Genomic DNA, 20,552 nt, shown 5'->3' on the forward strand with positions numbered 1-20,552 from the left:
CACATGCTTCTTTAGGAACGTACAGACAGTATTTAAAAGGAAAAATGAAATAGCCAATGAAAATCAAGTACCAGTTTTGCAGAGTGGATTGGGTTTGAAGGCATACAGTTTGTTTAGAAGTTTGACTAGTCCAACCAAACCAACCAAAGCTGATATCATGAAAGTAATGCAGGATCATTTAGAACCAAGACTATTACTGATTGCAGAGTGCTTTAGGCTTCTAAAGCAGAATAAAAAAGGGGAATCCATTTTAGCAATATGTGAATTAATTGAAAAGATTGTCTGACCATTGTCAGTTCAGTGATGGGCTTAATGATGTGCTGAGAGATTGTTTAGTTTGGGGAATCTTCCAACAGAGCCTTCAGAGCTGTCAGAACCACTTCCTCCAGTCCCACAGTCAACTCCCGCGGCCACCACTGAGGAAGCCCCAGAACCCGAGGTTGTTTCACAGATACAAGTCTCAGCTGCCAAGCAGAGTGACCCCCTCCCCCACCCCCGAAGTGTCTTCGAGTGTTGCTTTGAGAGAGTGAAGAGTGCCTGACGCACACAGTGGGCGGACTTGATGGTGTATTGTACACTTTGCCACTAAGAATACTGAAGAGAGTGGAGGAAAAAGGACAAATTTACAGCAGAAGGTGGTGCAAGAATGATTCTAGTAGTGGGATGAATTTTGAATGGCTCTGGGGAAGAAGCAGTATGCATTCAAAGGACAATTGTCATCTTGCATCACTTTCTAAACCTTAAGGAAGGAAAATTCCAGAAAATCTATTCTTGAAAATTTTATTAATAAAAACTCTTTGCAAAATGTATTTCTGAGTTTACTTATGATGAATATTTTGCTCATGAGCACTACACTCCTGAGCTTCTCGTTGTCATACAGCCTGGAGACTCTTGAACAGCACAAAAGCTTGACAATCTGCAACTATTATCCTTGCTGGAAACAGCGAGGTTAATTATAATGGCTCTGTTCCCAGTTAAATCAAAAGCAATCAAGACTGTTTAAACCTGTTGTCACTCAACCGCTAGCTAAATGGGGAAAAGATGACAAAAATGGTGTGGCAGCAGCATGTATTGTTGACTTTACAATGCATCCACCAATTGTTTTTATATGACGTGCTGATTATGTTTGCTAATCGGCTCTTGTTATTACTGATGGATTACACATGGAGTTTTATTGCCCCAGGAAGCCCAAGCTGACAAAATCATTAATTATTCAAACCCTGAAAGAAGTTGTTTCTGGCAAACATATTTAGCTCATGGTTAAACGTTTGACTTTTATATTTAATTTGCATTTTTACATTCAGGTTTAAAACAGAATCCATTCCTGATCCTCTGCAACAGTAAATTTTATCAGTGATCTTATAGATCAATGAAATATCTGGTTTCAAATGCCAATCTTATTCTTTAATCAGTTATTTTTCTCACATAGCTAGATGTTGCTCACTAAGAACGTTAAGGCTTGGGTCACTTGGGTTGACTGGCAATCCAACAGAAAGCAGAGCTGAGAAAATGATATCTGGACCATTTGAGAATTCTAGGCCAATACCTACTAAATGCTGAAGGAACTCAGCAGGTCAGGTAGTATCTATGGAGTAAATGGGCAGTCAACGTTTCACTGATGTTCCAGACCTGCTGGGTTCCTGCAGTATTTTGTGTGTGTTTCCCCAGATCTCCAGCATCTGCAGTCTCTCTTGTGCCAGAGATCTCAGTGAGGAACAAGCGCTATGCCATTAGTAGAAAATATCTAGTCAATAAAGTAGGACCAAGTTCTATTGTGAAATTATACAATAACATCTATTCTCACATGAAAGTTTAATTTATCTTTGAATTTAAAGTATAAAAGGGTGAACAGCAAGCTAAGATTGTGTTTGTTCAATGGTTCACTTACACTAAACAAGGAGAACACTGCAATAGCGGCTGAGAGTAAATGCCAGTAAAGGTAGAAAAAAGATGATTGAGCAGATTAATGTGTGGCTAAAAAGCTGGTGCAGGGGGCAGGGTTTCAGGTTCTTGAATCATTGGGATCTCTTCTGGGGGAGGTATGACCTCTTCATAGTGAGGGGTTGCACCTGAACCCGAGGGGGACCAATATTCTTGTGAGCAGTTTTGTTAGAGCTGTTAGGGAGGGTTTAAACTAATTTGGCAGGGGGATGGGGACCAGAGTGAAGAGACTCAAGATAGAATGGATGGTAAAAAAAAACAAAGATAGCATGCAGAAGAGCAGGCAAATGATAGAACAAATTAGCAGCTAGCAGGGCGAGTATCAGTGCATTTGTGATGCAGAATCAAAGAGGGCAGCAAATACAGTACTCAAAGTGTGATATCTCAATGCACAGAGTGTAAGAAATAAGGTGGATGATCTTGTTGCACTATTACGGATTGTCAGGTATGATGTTAAGGCTGTCACTGAATCGTGGCTGAAGGATACTTGTAGTTGAGAGCTGAATGTCCAAGGTTACATGTTGTATCAGAGGAACAGAAAGAAAAGCAGAGGGTTGGTGTGGTTCCGCTGGTAAAGAATGGCATCAAATCAGTAGAAATATGTGACACAGGATCAGAAGATGTTGAATCCTTGTGGGTTGAGTTTTAAACTGCAAAGGTAAGAGGACCCTGATGACAGTTACATACAGGCCTCCCAACAATAGCTGGGATGTGGACCACAGATTACAATGGGAAATAGAAAAGACATGTTAAATGTGCAATGTTGAGATTTCAACATGCACATCGATCGGGAAAATCAGGTTGGTAATGGATCTCAAGAGAAAGAGTTCGCTAAATGCCTATGGAATAGCTTTTCAGAGCAGTTTGCCATTGACCCTACTTGGGGATCAGCTATACTGAGTTGGGTGTTATGTAATGAACCAGAGGTGATTAGGGAGCTTAAGATAAAAGAGCCCTCAGGAGGCAGTGATCACAATATGATACAGTTCAACTTGAAATTTGATAGGGAGAAAGTCTGATGTAGCAGTATTTCAGTGGAGCAAGGGAAATGACAGTGGTATGAGGGAGGAGTTGGCCAAAGTAAATTGGAAGGAGATGCTGACAGGGATGGCAGCAGAGCAGCAACAGTGTGAGATTCTGGGGAAAATGAGGAAGGTGCAGGATAGATGTATTCCAAAAACAAAGAAATACTCAAATGGCAAAATAGTACAACCGTGGCTGACAAGGGAAGTTAAAGCTAATGTAAAAGCAAAAGAGAGGGTAGACAACAAAGCAAAATTTAGTGGGAAGATAGAGGATTGGGAAGCTTTTAACAACCTGCAGAGAGCAACTAAAAGAATCATTAGGAGGGAAAAGATGAAGTATGAAAGCAAGCTAGCAAACACTATCAAAATAGATAGAAAAAGCTTTTTTAAATATGTAAAAAATAAAAGTTAAGAGTGGATATAGGACTGCTCGAAAATGAGGCTGGAGGTATAATAACAGGGGACAAGGAGATGACAGATGAACTAAATGAGTTCATCAATAAATAAAAGGAAGACACCCGCAGTGTGCCAGATGTTGATGGGTGTGAGGGAAGAGAAGTGAGTACAGTTACTATTACAAGGGAGAAGGTGCTCAAAAAGCTGAAAGACCTAGGGGTACATAAATCACCCAGACCAGATGAACTGCACTCTGGGGTTCTGAAAGAGGTAGCAGTTGACATTAGGAAGGCATTAGTAATGATCTTTCAAAAATGATTGGTGCCAGAGGACCAGAAAACTGCAAATGTCACTTGACTCTTTAAGAAAGGAAGAAGGCAACAGAAAGTAAATTATAGACCAGTTAGCCTGACCTCAGTGTTTGGGAAGACATTGGAGTCAATTGTTAAGGATGAGGTGACTGAGTAATTGGCGACACAGGACAAGATAAGACAAATTCAGCATGGTTTCCTCAAGGGAAAATCTTGCCTGACAAACCTGTTGGAATTATTTGAGGAAGTATTATTCGTGATAAATTAGCATTCTTACGGCGTGCCCCTGTGGATAAAATTAGAATGGCTTGGGAGCATGATTTAAATATCTCTGTATCTGATGAGATTTGGGACTTGATTCTCAAATCGGTTAATTCAATCTCTCTTTGTGCTCGTCATTGCCTTTTACAGTTTAAAGTTGTTCACAGAGCCCATATGTCTAAATCTAAATTATCTCAATTTTACCCTAATATTAGTCCTCTTTGTGATAAATGCAAAAGGGGCGAGGCCTCTCTTATTCATATGTACTGGTCCTGTCCTAGCTTAGAGAAATTTTGGAAGGATGTCTTTATAACTTTATCCTATATTCTGAATCACCACTTAGAACCTAACCCTTTAATTGCTTCATTTGGTTTTTTGGGTGAGACAGATTTACGTCTGAGTTTGACTAAGTGTCGAATATTATCTTTTGCTTCTCTCCTGGCTAGACGTTTAATCCTCCTTAGATGGAGAGATGTTGCCCCGCCCACGCATGCTCAATGGCTTAATGATATTATGTCCTGCTTAGACCTTGAAAAAATTCATTATTCAGTTCTTAATTCGGATATAAAGTTCCATAAGGTCTTGTATTGAGTACTTTCATAACCTTCCTCTTAATTAAGGTTTTTTTTTCAGTCCCTTGCTTTCAGCTCTTTTTTTTGGTAGTAGGCATTATTATCTTCTATTTTCAAGTGTATTTACAGTTTTGGGGGTTTGAATGTCCTGATTTATATTCTCTATATTGTGTTGTGGTTGGTCTGGAGTTTTTTTTTGTTGTGGGGCTTGGGGAGGATAATAACTTTACATGTCTTCAGTTTGGGTGCTTTCTCAATTATCTTCTTTTGTATTATACTATTATTGCATGTTTATTTTTGCACTGTATTAATTTTCTTCATTTTGGTTTGGGTTTTTTTTTATCTGTAGTGATGTAGAAAATGCATTAAAAAAACCAATAAAAAAAAAGAAAGAAAGAATAAAAAACATAAGCTCCCTTAAACAGTCTAACAGAAGAGGGTCATCACTTCCCCGGCTATAGGTTGACTCATTATAGAGCCTAATGGCCAAGAGTAAGAATGACCTCATATAGCACTCTTTGGAGCAGTACAGTTCTCCTAGTCTATTCCTGAACGTGCTCCTCTGTTCAGCCAAGATGGTATGCAAAGGATGAGAAACATTATCCTGAATGGCCAGGATTTTCTGTAGGATCCTTTGTTCTACCACAGCCTCCAGTGTGTCCAGTTTGACTCCTACAACAGAGACAGCCTTTCTGATCAGTTTATTGAGCCTGTTGGCATCACCTGTGTTGATGCCATTGCCCCAGCACACCACAGTATAGGCAAAGTCCCTCTAAGGCCTCACCCCACCCACATGTACCTTAAACAAGTGCTTCTTGGTACAATACTATTGTACCTGCCTTAACCACTTCTGGCTGTTCATTCTATATACTCACCACCCCTTGCATAAAATAGTTCTCTCCGTAATCTGTGATCATCTTCTTTACTATCAACAACTCCTAGCTTTGTGTTATCCACAAACTTATTTATCAAGCCCTGTGCATTCGTATCCAAACCATTTTATATAAGTAGCGAATAACAAGAGACTCAACGCTGATCCCTGTGGCACTAGTCACCAGTCTACATTCTGAGAAGCAAGCATCTTCTTTCTACCTCCGAACCAGTTTTGAATCCACCTATCTAACTCTCCCTAGTTTCCTTAGGAAGCACCTAAGCTTCCAGACTAACTTACCTTGCATGACCTCAAAGGCCATGCTAAAGTCCAAAAAGACTGCATCCACTGCCCTACCCTCAGCTACCTTTTGGGACTCTTCTTTCAAAAAATACTAAGTTTGTCCAACATGTGCAAAGCCATGCAGACTCCTTATAATCGGACTCTTCCCATCCAAATGCTGGTAGATCCTGTCCCTCAGAAATCTTTCCAGTAACTTTCCACTACTGACATCAGGCTGTCTGGACTGTAGTTCCCCAGCTTGTCCTTGCTTCCTTTTTAAACAATGGAACATTAGCCACCTTCCAGTCCTGGGAATTTCTCCAGTGGCTAATGATGAAGCAAATGTTTCAACAAGGGCCTCTTCAATTTCTTCTATAGCCTCCCATAAATCCCAGGGAGACACTCAGTCATACCTTTTCCCCAGTAATATGAATATCCTCCAAAACATCTCCCCTCATTTCTCTTATCTCTTCAGCAACTGTGAATTTGTTCCTCAGTAAACAGGAGAAAAATTCATTTAAAAAAATCCCACCCATCTCCAGTGGTTCAAGGAATAGATGGCCTGCTAAGGGGATCTACTCTCTCCTTAGTCACCAATTGACTCTTAATTTTGCTATGGAACCACTTGGGATTTTCCTTAAACTTTTCTGCAAGTTCCTTCTCATACCCTCCCTTTGACCTCCCAATTTCCCCATTTAGAGTTTGTTTATTTATTGAGAGGGCCCTTCAAGCCATCCCACCCAGCAATCCCTGATTTAATCTTGGCCTAATCATAGGACAATTTACAATGGCCAGTTAACTTACCAACTGGTACATCTTTGGATTGTGGGAGGAAACAGGAGCACCCGAGGAGACCCATGCAATCACAGGGAGAATATGCAAACTTCTTATAGACAGCGGCAGGAATTGAACCCAGATCATTGGTATTGTAAAGTACCAGTACCAAATCAAGGTATTAATTTGATCTCGATCTCCTAAACCAGCGGTTCCCAGACCTCTCAGCTAATGGTAGGGGTGGTTGGGAACCCCAGTCCTAAACTCAGTGTATGCATCCATCTTTTTCTTGACCAGAGCCTCAATATCTCTTGTCAGCCAAGGTTCCTTAAACTTGCCAGGTTTACCTTTCCATCCTAACAGGAACATGCTGTTCCTAGACACTAAACATCTCCATCTTAAAACCTCCCACTTGTTTATTCCTTTCCCTTCAAACAGACTCACACAACTGACCTCTGTTAGATGCTGTCTAATTCCCACAAAACTCGGGCCCTTACCTGTGGACCTTACCCATCCTTTTCCATCACTTTCTTAACACTAATAGAATTATGATCATTGCAACCAAAGTGCTCCCTGACTGCCACTTCAGTTACTTTTCCTGCCCTGTTCTGTAAGGGGAGATCCAGTATTGCCCCCCCCCACCCCCAAGCAGTGCCCTCTATATATTGACTCAGGAAACCTTCCTAGACATAGTTCATAAATTCCACCCCATAAAAGACCCTTAGCTCTCTGGATGGCCCAGTCAATACTGGGGTAATTAAAATCTACCAGTAATACAACCCTATAATTCTTACTACTGTGAGCAATTTATTTTCTCCCCTGCTCTGCGAGCTGGGGGATGCTTTGGGGTTCTAACATTTATCTCATTCATTCTTTGAGGCACTCCTCTGCTTTTGCAGATGTCTATGAAGAAGAAGAATTTTGGGATGTATATTGTATACATTTCTCTGACATTAAATGTACCGATTGAAACCTTAAGTTATCCCTGACTATTGAGGGGTATATAAATCAGCCACACTAGAGAGGTCATCCCCTTCTTGTTTTTGGAAGTCTACCCATTTAGCATCCTTAAAGATGCGCATGGTGCATCATCTCTAAATACTGCTGCTGTTAATCAAAAAGGATATGCCCACTCCCCACTTACCTGTAACTTCAACACACCTAGAGCAAATGTATCCTGAAATATGGAGTTGCCAGTCCTACCCTTCTTCAGCCATGCTGTTGTTGTGACCATCACATCCCAGTCCTCAGAGTCAATCCACGCTCTGAGTACACCTACTTCACCCGTTAGAGCCTGAGCAGTGAAATACAGTGCCTACAAAAAGTATTCACCCTCCACCCCTAGGAAGTTTTCACGTTTTGTTGTTTTACAACATTGAATCACAATGGATTTCATTTGGCTTTTTTTGACACTGACCAACAGAAAAGGACTCTTTCATGTTAAAGTGAAAACAGATCTCTACAAAGTAATCCAAATGAATTACAACTATTGATTGCATAGTTGATAAATAATTGATTGCATAGTTATTCGTCCCCTTCAAGTCAGTATTTACTAGGCACACCTTTGGCAGCAATTACAGCCTTGAGTCTATGTGAATAGGTCTCTATCAGCTTTGCACAAATGGACTCTGCAATTTTCCCCATTCTTCTTTACAAAACTGCTCAAGCTCTGTCAGATTGCATGGGGATCATGAGTGAACAGCCCTTTTCAAGACCAGCCACAAATTCTCAATTAGACTGAGGTCTGGACTCTGACTTGCCCACTCCAGGACATTATCTTTGTTGTTTTAAGCCATGCCTGTGCAGCTTTCACTTTATGCTGCAGGTCATTTTCTAACTGGAAAAGAAATCTCCCAATTTTCTTGCAGACTGCATTAGGTTTTCCTCCAGGATTTCCCTGTCTTGTGCTGCATTCATTTTACCCTCTACCTTCACAAGCCTTCCAGGGCTGCTGCAGTGAAGCATCCCCACAGCACGATGCAGTCACCACCATGCTTCACGGTAGAGATGGAGTGCTTTTAATGACATGCATTTATGTTACACCAAACATACTGTTTGATCTGATGGCCAAAAAGCTCAGTTTTGGTCTCATCAGACCATAGAACCTTCTTCCAGCTGACTTAGAAGTCTCCTACATGCCCTCTGGCAAACTCCAGCCAAGATTTCAGGTGAGTTTTTTTTTCCCAACAGTAGCTTTCTCCTTGCCACTCTGCCATTAAGATGTGACTGGTGAGGCACCCAGGCAACAGCTGTTGTTTGCGCAGTATCTTTCATCTCAGGCACTGAAGCTCGTAATTCCTCCAGAGTTGTCATATGTCGACACCCTTATTGCATAGCCACTCCATTTTTCTCTAGGCAGATTTACAACAGTGCCTTATATTCTTTCTATTTTTTGATGATTCACTTAACTGTACTCCAGGGGTTAGTCAGTGACTTGGAAATTTTCTTGTATGCATCTTGTGCTTTTATATAAAAATTTTTGTAGTGTTGCTTGAGTGTTCTTTTGTCTTCCTGGTGTAGTTTTTGCCAGGATACTGACTCATCAGCAGTTGAACCTTCCAGATACAGGTGTATTTTCACTACAATCAATTGAAACACCCTGACTGCACTCAGGTGATCTCCAATTAACTAATTATGTGACTTCTGAAACCAATTGGCTACACCAGTGATGATTTAATGCGTCATATTAAAGGGGGTAAATACTTATGCAATCGAATATTTTGTGTTTTATGTTTGTAATTAATTTAGAACACATTGTAAAGATCTGTTTTCACTTTGACACAGAAGAGTTTTTTTTCTGTTGATTAGTGTTAAATAAGCCAAATTAAATCCACTGTGATTCAATGTGGTAAAACAATAAAAATTAAAAACTTACAGTGGGGGAATGAATTCTTTATATAGGCACTGTAAATGAAATTTAACTGAATCTTCCTTTTCCAGTCTTCACTGTGTCCCTGGCCACCCTGATGTTCTCATTGGCTACTGCTTCATCATATGACTTTCTACTGTTTTATCACGTCTTGCTCCCAATCAGAACCCCAACCCCTGCTAATCTAGTTTAAACCTTCACGTGTATCACTTGAAAACTTCCTCTTCTATAGATCACCTCTACTGCAAAAGAGATTCTAAATGCCCAAGAACCAAAATTCCTGCTCCCTGCACCAGCTTCTCAGCTACAGATTCATCTGGCCTCTCCTACTATTTCTGACCTTGCTAGCCTGAGGCACTGGGAGTAATCCCAGAGATTGCTGCCACAAATTCCTGCTTCTTAACTGCCTATTCTCATTCTGCAGGACCTCATCCCTCGTTCTAACTGCGCTATTTCTACCCAACAAGTACAGCGGCCTCTGGCTGTTTACCTTCCTTCTTATCAGGTTAAAAAAAGCATGAAGTTCAACGTCAAATAAAAAGAGTCTGTTTTTATTCCCCTTTCATGTGTATGGTAGTGTCTGAGTTCTATTTCTTTATATGTCAACTGCACATTGTAAATTGCCTGCATATCATTTAATCTTAATTGTAGTTAGGTAAAATTGGAATTGAAATTGGTTTACTGTTGTCACATGCCACTATCAGATAGACATATTTGACAAAATTAAATATATACAGTAGGTGGTCTATATTAAATTAGGATACCCTTTATTCAATTTAAAAAGATCATACTCAAGAAGTGGGATGAGAGCTTAGCTAATGGGTACACATTAACAAACATGATTTGTGATGAATATAATCTTGTAACCAATCTACTCCATCACTGAGCTGAGTTTAACATATTCAAACCAAAATACATTTACAATACCTTAAAATGTGATCTCGCTTTCATCTTGATAGCACTTGTGACATTTACTGTGATGAGAGTACTAACACTTGTCCACAGCACAGAAACACCATTCTTTAGATCTCTGGCCATTTTAACTGGAGAGCAGGTGTCCATGATACCACATCAGCAGAAAAGCACACTGCGCTTGAGTCCAAGGAGTGAACCTGCTTTAAGGATGTGCTTATGGACCACTCATACAAGACCTGTCTGGCTCAGCATTCAAGCGAAGATCTCTTATTGCAATGTTTCTCTCTTCAGGTGACTCAAGCAATACTTTTAGAAACAGTAGATCAAGGATCTGGAGGGACATGAAACTCTTTTTGATGAGCAAAATGTAAATTGGTTTCCCTTTTTAGGATAAATCTCATGCAACCACAGCAGCTGGTACCATTGTGAAAGGTGATGGTTTCTCAGCAAATGCGTCCTCCATAAAAGACATTCATCTTTCCTTCAACCGAGAGGGAAATGAAAGGATCACTTCACAATATCTGTATGTAATTTGGAGTGCAAAAGCAGTCCAGTGCAACGAACATTTGCAGAGACAATCAGAGTGCCATCTTCCAGTTGACACTGTTACCTATAACCATTCTCACTCCCTTCTGTTCACCCATTTCCATTCCTGTGTTTCTAGTGGCTCACCACATCCACATTCATAGTTCCCATGACACTAATCTGTGGCAGATGTTTGGTTCAGTGTACTGCTTGCACTCCATCGGATCCATCATCATCATCCGTGAAAATAACAAAAACAACATTTAAAAACTGATTGACACTCTTTGCTGGGTAAACAGTGACACTGAAAATAATAACCAGTGGAACTGTTTCTGACCATGACACCAGAAAGTCAAAAATCAGGGGGCACAGTGAAAGTGGAACATCAATGCCATGTCACTACTTGTACTGGTATCACAATACTGTAGTAATTTTATGTCATTTTAATGTACTGCTGCCCCCAAAAATAGAAATTTCATGACACATATGAGTAGTGATAAACCTGATCCTGGTATGGGTCTCTGTTGTGGGGTGATAGTGGGAAAGGGGAAGGGAGAGGGGAGGGAGAGTGAAGCACCAGATAGACATCCTCTAATGATTGATAAACCAATTAAATGGTTTATTGGAATCAAATGACTTGGCCTGCTGCCTTAGGGCTGGGCGTGGCTGCCCTGCGACACCCTCCCTCCCACCATTACCTGTATTACTTCTCTGTCACCTGTTCCACACCCCTCCCATGGTGCTCCATTCCATGTTGACATATACAGTACTGTGCAAAAGTCTTAGACATCCTGGCTATTACAGTATATATGTGCCTAAGACTTTTTGCACAGAACTGTATCTCACCATCTTCAGTCAAAACGATCAGCCTCAAGTGTCCATACAGCAAGATCCTGGTACAATGTGCAATCCCCGTGCTATCAGATTAAATTCAATATACTGTAACATTAATTTTCCATAATACTTTGCAAAATATGGCATATCAGTTTGCAACATCTTTCCAAAGCAGCAATAGTAATTCACACTGTGACAACCTTGAATTTACTTACAAGGTGCCCAGCTCCCACTCCATCTTGCTCACAGTTGCCAGCAATCAGCTCTTTAACTGTTTACTAAATGCCAGTATGCAATTCAGTGAAGGCATTGTGCCAAGTGGCCAGCCTCTTCTTTTTCAGATTAATGAATTTATGAGGTACAAATCAAATCAGAGGAAACCAACGTGAGTCTCCAGTTTGAGTGACAGGTGGTACAATAGAAACAAGTGAACTTTAATATGTTTGGATTGTTCCTGAAATCATAATCTTCTGATGTGCACAATTCAGTTTTTTCCTATTAACCTTTAGTCAGCAGCAGACATCAGATGGAAGACACTACAATTAATCTAACACATTACTCAATTTCACAGATGTAGCCAAGGTTTCAATCTGTTAACTGACACTAGTTAGGGAAAAGCACAACTGTGTAATTTCTTTCTTTCTTTTTGGCAAAAAGCATTTACTGAAGTCTTCAATGCTTTATATTTCTCCTATTTACTGTCCAGTGAAGTTCAACTACCATTTTACAAAATCATAAATCTGTGATTTCATGTTCGAGGTGTAAGTACCACTGCACTATATTTTTCATATATTTCCTGATCTAACTCAGAACTAACTAAATTGAAATCTAAGGTCAACTTTTATGTTATTTTGTCTATTGCAAATGTCCTGAAATATATTGGTTGAGGTGAAGATCATACAAAACACATTTATCTCTGCACAAAGTGACCGAAACATATTCTTCCAAGTGCACAAGTATATTTCTGCAGGACATAGGAATGGATTTTTCTTTTAGTTCATTGATTAACATGACAAATTAAGTGGTTAATTTCTAACCACATTTTGCATACTTCTGTGAAATGACACATTAGAACTCTATCAGTTCACTGAACTGAACTGAATATATTAATTGAAGTTCGGTTAATATATTACCAAAAGATGTGAGAAGCTTACAGTTCAGTCAAGGAGTCCAAGTCAAGGAAGACATCCCTTGGTAAAGATTTGATCCCGTTGTTGGCCAAAGAACTGAAAATAAAATAATTCACTTTAAAACTTCACCTTACTAGTTTAAATGCCTTCCAAGAAATTACTTGATTTTACAAATGCTATATTTTTATATAACGAACTTGAGTTAAAAATTGTAGTGATTTGATAACAACTTAACAATCACACCAACTTGAAGACTCACAGATGGATCAAATCTTTGAGTCCTCGAAAGGCATGTCTTGATATGGACTCAATTTTGTTGTTTTCAATAAATCTGGAGACATGAAGACAGTCAGTTAGTTGAAATGGTTGAGTAATTTGATTATTAAATCAATGAAGGAAATAGAAAACACAAAAGGAGAGGAACTCACAAATACTCAAGATGTGGAAGATCAGCAAAGGCGTCATCTTTTATCATTGTAACTGAATCTGAATTCAGCAGCCTAAAATAAAAACCAGCAGCTTTTTATGGAACTTATGATATCACATTTGTATTATTATTTTTATAACAACAGCATCCAAACAAAAACTGTTGGTATATTTAATTTACATTTATGCATATATTTGATAAATATATAATTAATATGTCATAAATTTTAAATATGTAATCAAAGAATTAACAATGACTCTTGTGGAAAGAATGTGAATTTCAAATTTTTGTAAGTTTTTCAGTACAATCGCTTTGGAGTAGAGTTTGGAAGGGGGTTGGGATACCAGAACAGTGCAGCCTGGTAGATGGTAGTACTGAATTGGTGGACGAGGCAGCTGAAAGCAGAGGTCATTAAAAAGATGAGAAAAAATCAGAGATCTGCATGTTTATTTTAAAGATGAAGCTGTAGCAGACAAGCAAGAAGATGGAGATAGAGATTGGCAGATGGAGTTTAATGCTGATAAGTGTGAGGTGCTACATTTTGGTAGGAATAATCAAAATAGGACATACATGGTAAATGGTAGAAGGCAGTAGAACAGAGTGATCTAGGAATAATGGTGCATAGTTCCCTGAAGGTAGAATCTCATGTGGATAGGGTGGTGAAGAAAGCTTTTGGTATGCTGGCCTTTATAAATCAGAGCATTGAGTATAGGAGCTGGGATGTAATTTTAAAATTGTACAAGGCATTGGTAAGGCCAAATTTGGAGTATTGTATACAGTTCTGGTCACCGAATTATAGGAAAGATGTCAACAAAATAGAGAGTTGAGAGATTTACTAGAATGTTACCTGGGTTTCAGCACCTAAGTTACAGAGAAAGGTTGAACAAATTAGGTCTTTATTCTTTGGAGCGTAGAAGGTTGACGGGGGACTCGATAGAGGTATTTAAAATTATGAGGGGGATAGATAGAGTTGACGTGGGTAGGCTTTTTCCATTGAGAGTAGGGGAGATTCAAACAAGAGGACATGAGTTGAGAGTCAGGGGGCTAAAGTTTAGGGGTAGCACGAGGGGGAATTTCTTTACTCAGAGAGTGGTAGCTGTGTGGAATGAGCTTCCATTAGAAATGGTAGAGGCAGGTTTGATTTTGTCATTTAAAGTAAAATTGGATAGGTATATGGACAAGAAAGAAATGGAGGGTTATGGGCTGAGTGCAGGTTGGTGGGACTAGGTGAGAGTAGGTGTTCAGCATGGACTGGAAGGGCCGAGATGGTCTGTTTTTGTGCTGTAATTGTTATATGGTTATAAGAAAGAGTCAAGATTACAGAAGATATAGACAATACACCCAAAATCAATGAATAGCTAGAACTCTAATACACTCACTGGCCACTTTATTAGGTACTGTACCTCCTATTGTTAAGTGTATGTTCATTGTCTTTTGCTGCTGTAGCCCATCTGCTTCAATGTTGTGCATTCAGAGATGCTCTTCTGCACACCACTGTTGTAGTGCATGGCTATTTGAGTTACTGTCTCCTTCCTGTCAGCTTGAACCAATCTGACCATTCTCCTCTGACCTCTCTCATCAACAATGCTCACTGGATTTTTTTGTTTGATTTTTCGCACTATTCTCTGTAAACTCTAGAGGCTGTTGTGTTATGAAAATTCCAGGAAATCAGCAAATTCTGAAATACTCAAACCACCCTGTACTGTACCAACAATCATTTCACAGCCAGAGTCACTTAAATCACATTTCTTCCCCAATCTGATGTTTGGTTTGAACAGCAACTGAACCTCTTGACCATGTCTTCATGTTTTTAATGTTGCTGCCACGTGATTGGCTGATTAGATATTTGTATTAAAAAGCAAATATACCTAAGTAATAAGGTGGCCAGTGAGAGTATGATGGTTATGAGAGTTAATGTCAGCTTCCATAACATTAAGTACCAAAACAAAAGGCTAGCAGTTGAAGAATCATATTGTTCATCTCTCAGGAACACGGTGAACACAAACAAATGTCCAAACAGAAGAGACAAAGCTTGGCTTCAAGAAGTTTTAAAAATCACACATACAATGATTAATACTAAGAAAAAACATTGGAAATGGTTTGAAGAACGCCAACATAATTAAATGTTAATGAAGTCTAATGTGGAAGATCAATGATCTTTATTAGAAAGAGGCTTGCTGTCAGTTACTTATTGGGTTGTGAATCTACCTCAAAGAAATATGGATGTAGAGTCATTTCACACTTCAGGCTGGGGTAGTTGGAATCAAGTCACTGGGCCGAGAAGTGAAGGCCAATGATAAGATCTCTCTGATCTCAATAATGCCAAAGGAGAGGTGAGAGGTACAGTGCCTGTAAAAATTAGCCATCCCTAGGAATTCTTAATGTTTTATTGTTTTACAACATTGAATCACAGTGGATTTAATTTGATTTTTTTTGACACTGATCAACAGAAAAAGACTCTTCTGTGTCAAAGTGAAAACAGATCTCTACAAAGTGATCTAAATTAATTACAAATACCAAACACAAAGTAAGTGATTGCATAAATATTCACCCCCTTCAAGTCAGTATTTACTAGGCGCACCTTTGGCAGCAATTACAGCCTTGAATCTGTGTGGATAGGTCTCTGCACATCTGGACACTGCAACTTTTCCCATTCTTCTTTACAAAACTGCTCAAGCTCTGTCAGATTGCTTAGGGATCGTGATTGAACAGCACTTTCCAAGTCCAGCCACAAATTCTCAATTGTACTGAGATCTGGACTCTGACTTGCCCACTCCAGGACATTACCTTTGTTGTTTATAAGCCATTCGCTTTATGCTGTGGGTCATTGTCCTGCTGGAAAACAACTCTTCCTTCTCCAAGTCACAATTCCCTTGCAGACTGCATCAGGTTTCCTCCAGGATTTCCCTGTCTTTTGCTGCATTCATTTTACCCTCTACAAGCCTGTTGCAGTGAAGCATCCCCACAGCATGATGCAGTCACCACCATGCTTCATGGTAGGGATGGTGTGTTTTTCATTATGTGTGGTGTCTGGCAAGTGTTTAGTCTGATGGCTAAAAAACTCAATTTTGGTTTCATCAGACCATAGAACTTTTTCCAGCTGACTTCAGAGTCTCCTTCATGCCTTCTGGCAAATTCTAGCCAACATTTCATTAGAGTTTTTTTCAACAGTGGCTTTCTCTATGCCACTCTCCCATAAAGCTGTAACTGGTGAGGCACCTAGGCAACAGTTGTTGTATGCGCAGTCTCTCCCATCTCAGACACTGAAACAGAGTTGTCATAGTTGTCCTGTTGGCCTCCCTCACTAGTCCCCTTCTTGCACAGTCATTGTTTTTGAGGACGGCCTGCTCAATGCAGATTTACAGCTGTGCCATATTCTTACCACTTTTAGATGATTCACTTAACCATACTCCAGGGGATATTCAGTGACTTGGAAATTTTCTTGTATCCATCTCCTGGTTTGCACTTTTCAATAATCCTTTTTTGGAGTTGCTTGGAGTGTTGTTTTGTCTTCATGGTGTAGTTTTTGCCAGGATAGTGACACACCAGCAGTTGGACCTTCCAGATACAGTTGTACTTTTACTACAATCAATTGAAACACTTTGCCTGTACATAGGTTCCAAAAACAGATCACTATTTGGCTAATAACGTGACTTCTAAAACCAGTTGGCTGCACCTATGGTGATTCAATGTGTCATATCGGAGGGAGGGACAAGGTGCAGATACTTATTCAGTCAATTATTTTGTGTTATAATTATGTTTATATATGTTACGACCAGCGCACCAATCATGAGTTGGAGAGCTACAAGAGAGGAGGCAGTGCACAGGTCCAGGAACAAAGTTTAAAGGGGGAAAGCTTCGTGGGAACTCGGCTATAACTGACGCACCAATCGTGAGTTGGAGAGCAGGGAAGGTTCAGACACAAAAGGAAGTCACTGCATAGCAGAGCGGTCATTGATGGAGTGGTCTGGGTCAGAGTGGTAGGACTTTGGCTCATTCGGGCTTCAGCGAAGTCATTGGGTAGGTGGACTACGTTTTTTCCTTGCATTTTTTTACTGGAGGAAAAGAGACAGCACGTCTGTAGGGTTAGTACTTTGCTCTGGGTGTCGGATGTGGGAATCCTGGGAATTTTCCAGTCTCCCAGATGGCCACATCTGCACCAGGTGCAGCTCCTGAGAGAGCATGTTAGTGATTGGGCGCCCTGGCTTGATGACCTTCTAGGGAAAGTGAGCAGGTGAGTTAGTCACCCGAGCCTGCAGGAGTTAGACGAGTGGGTGACTGTCAGGGAAGGGAAGAGCACCCCTGTGGCCATACCCCTCAGTAATCATTATCTTGTTCTGGATGCTGTTGAGGGGGGTGACCTGACAGCGGATGACCACGGCGATTGGGTCTCTGTCATTGAGCCTGGTGACGTGGTGCAAAAGGGAGAGAAGAAGATGAGGAATGCGGTAGTCATTGGGGATTCAATAGTGAGGGGAACAAACAGGAGGTTCTGTCAGCCTGATAGAGATACCCAGGCGCTCCCAGGCACCAGGGCATGAGATGTCTTGCATCGGCTGCAGAGTATTCTGAAGGGAGAAGGTGTAGAGCCAGAAGTCTTGTTATGAGTTGGTACTGTGAAGTACCCCGTGACGGGTTAAAGAACCAGCAGAAATAGAAAACACCATGGCGTCTGGTTTAGCTATAAACTAATACTATTTATTAGTAACTATGCAATACTGTAATATAAATGCAGATATATCAAACAGGTTAGCAATGATTTTATATAAGTGTGGAAATAGGAAAACCAAGCTTCTTCAAGCTTAGGGGTAAATGGATACAGTTTTACGATGATGAGTGAAGTTTAGTTCAGTTCGTGGTATTGAGTCGAGTAGTGATGGAGAGAGAGGGAGAGTTTTGAGTCTTCAGGTAAGCTGATGCCATTGATTGTGCCGTTGTCCTCCAAGATCCTTTAGAAGTCACCGACTGTGACCGCAACAAAGGGGACCGTTCTTCTGTGGTGGAATTATTAACCCAGGCGAGGGTTGGACACACGAATAACTCCCCACCGGTCACACCCTTTTCACACTGCGAGAACCACTGATCGATTCTCCTGATCGATCCTCCAAAACCCACCTTTTCTGTGGGCACAACAAAGCTCATTCAGTGTCCAAAACCGTGTATCTGTAGGTCTATCAGCGGACCTTCTATTTATCTCACCAGTTATCCATCAAACAGCTCCTCCCTTCTCTCTCTGTAAGAATACAGCAGCTGACAGTGTAAAAGTGTAAACATGCTTGCAGAGAAACCACAACACCATCTCCGAGCAGTCTTTGCCTCTCCCTCTCTTCTTTAATAACAAGGTGTCCAAGAGCCAGTCTCATTCTCCCGACATTTTAAAGTGATAGTGGACAGAAAATATGAACCCTAGGGGTACATAACAGTACCAATGACATTGGTAGGAAAAGGGAGGAGGTCCTGAAGAGAGAATTTAGGGAGTTGGGTAGGAAGCTAAAAAGCAGGACCTCCAGGGTAGTAATCTTAGGATTGCTGCCTGTGCCACCTGCTAATGAGCGCAAAAATAGCATGATCAGGCATATTAATGCGCAGCTGAGAGACTGGTGTAGGGGGCAGGGCTTCGGGTTCCTGGATCATCGGGGCCTCTTCTGGAGGAGGTATAACCTGTACAAAAAGGACAGGTTACACCTGAACCCAAAGGCGTCCAATATCCCAGCAGCCAGGTTTACTAGAGTTGTTAAGGAGGGTTTAAATTAATTTGACAGGGAGATGGAATCGGAGTGATAGGGCTGAGGAAGGGGAAAACAGAAATAAATCAAAGATAGCCTGCAACAGAGATGATAGAAAGGACAGGTAGGAGATGAGGCATAATCACAGCCTATGGGATGATTTACAACAGAAAACAAATACTGGACTGAAAGTGTTATACTTGAATGCATGCAGTATAAGAAATAAAATAGACTATTTTGAAATTCAGTTACAGATTGGCAAGTATGACATTGTGGCCGTCTCTGAAACTTGGCTAAAGGATGACTGCCATTGGGAGCTGAATGTCCAAGGATATACAGTGTATTGGAAACTTAGGTTAGTATGCAGAGGGGAAAGTGTGGCCCTGTGTATAAGAAATAACATTACATCATTAGAAAGGGATGACATAGGATTGGAAGGTGTAGAGTCTCTATGGGTTGAGTTAAGAAATGACAAGGGCAAAAGGACACTAATGGCAGTTGTATACAGGCCTCCAAACAGCAGCCGGGATGTGGATTACAAATTACAGCAGGAGTTAGAAAAGGCGTGTCAGAAGGGCAATGTCGTGATAATCGTTGGGGATTTTAACATGAAAGTGGATTGGGAAAACCAAGTCAGTACTGGACCTCAAGAGAGAGAATTGTCTAAGGAATGGCTTTTTAGAACAGCTTGTTGTTGAGCCCACTAGGGGATGGGCTATGCTGGATTGGGTGTTGTGCAATGATCCGGAGGTGATAAGAGAGCTTAAGGTTAAGGAACCCTTAGGGAACACTGATCACAATATGATCGAGTTCTCTTTGAAATTTGAGAAGGAGAAACTAGATTCCAATGTGTCAGTATTTCAATGGAATAAAGGCAATTGCAATGGCATGAGAGGGGAACTGGCCAAAGTTGACTGGAAAGGGACACTAAAAAGAAGGACAGCAGAGCAGCAATGGCTGGAGTTTCTGCAAAAAACGAGGGAAGTAGAAGACAGATATATTTCAAAGAAGAAATTTTCAAATGGAAGAAGGACACTTTGGCTTACAAGTGAAGCCAGAGCCAAAGTAAAAGCAAAAGGGAGGGCACACAAGGAAGCTTTTGCTATTGGGAAGATAGAGGATTAGGAAGCCTTTAAAAACTTGTAGAAGGATCTCACAGATCAATGAATCTGTTGTAAAAAAAAAGGAGCACTCCCTACTTTTACATAGTTCTTTCCTTTTGCTTGTTTTTTCTTTCCACTCTTTTCTATAAGTGTTTACCTCAGATAAATACTTTGTGGAGATTTGTGATATATATGATTATATGATATATATATACAATGTCTGAAATACATCTTATGGAAATGTTTGTTTGATGAACTTCAATAAAAAAATAAATTACAAAAAAGACTTGTAGAAGGAAACGAAGAAGGTCATTAGGAACGAAAAGATGAATTATGAAAGGAAGCTGGCAACTAATATCAAAGAAAATACTAAAAGCTTTTTTAAGTATATAAAAGGTAAAAGAGTGTTGTGGGTAAATATTGGACCAATAGAAAATGACACTGGAGATATTGTAATGAGAGACACAGAGATGGAAGAGGAACTGAATGTGTATTTTGCATCAGTCTTCACAGTGGAAGACATCTGCAGTATACCGAACATTCGAAAGTGTCAGGGAAGTGAAGTATGTGCAGTGAAAATTATGACAGAG

General features: G+C 40.3%; 1 protein-coding gene across 1 annotated transcript in view; it reads right to left on the reverse strand.

Annotated features, from left to right (window-relative positions):
• Positions 1-20,552, reverse strand: part of lgi2a (leucine-rich repeat LGI family, member 2a) — a 67,161-nt gene that overhangs the window by 38,596 nt on the left and 8,013 nt on the right. The window contains exons 3-5 of the mRNA XM_059988527.1: positions 13,135-13,206; positions 12,966-13,037; positions 12,731-12,802 (exon numbers count right to left, since the gene is read on the reverse strand). Coding sequence (XP_059844510.1) covers positions 12,731-12,802; positions 12,966-13,037; positions 13,135-13,206 — 216 coding nt within the window. The remainder of the gene's footprint in view (positions 1-12,730; positions 12,803-12,965; positions 13,038-13,134; positions 13,207-20,552) is intronic.

This window comes from Hypanus sabinus, chromosome 14 (assembly GCF_030144855.1).
Source record: "Hypanus sabinus isolate sHypSab1 chromosome 14, sHypSab1.hap1, whole genome shotgun sequence".
NCBI classification, from domain to species: domain Eukaryota; kingdom Metazoa; phylum Chordata; class Chondrichthyes; order Myliobatiformes; family Dasyatidae; genus Hypanus; species Hypanus sabinus.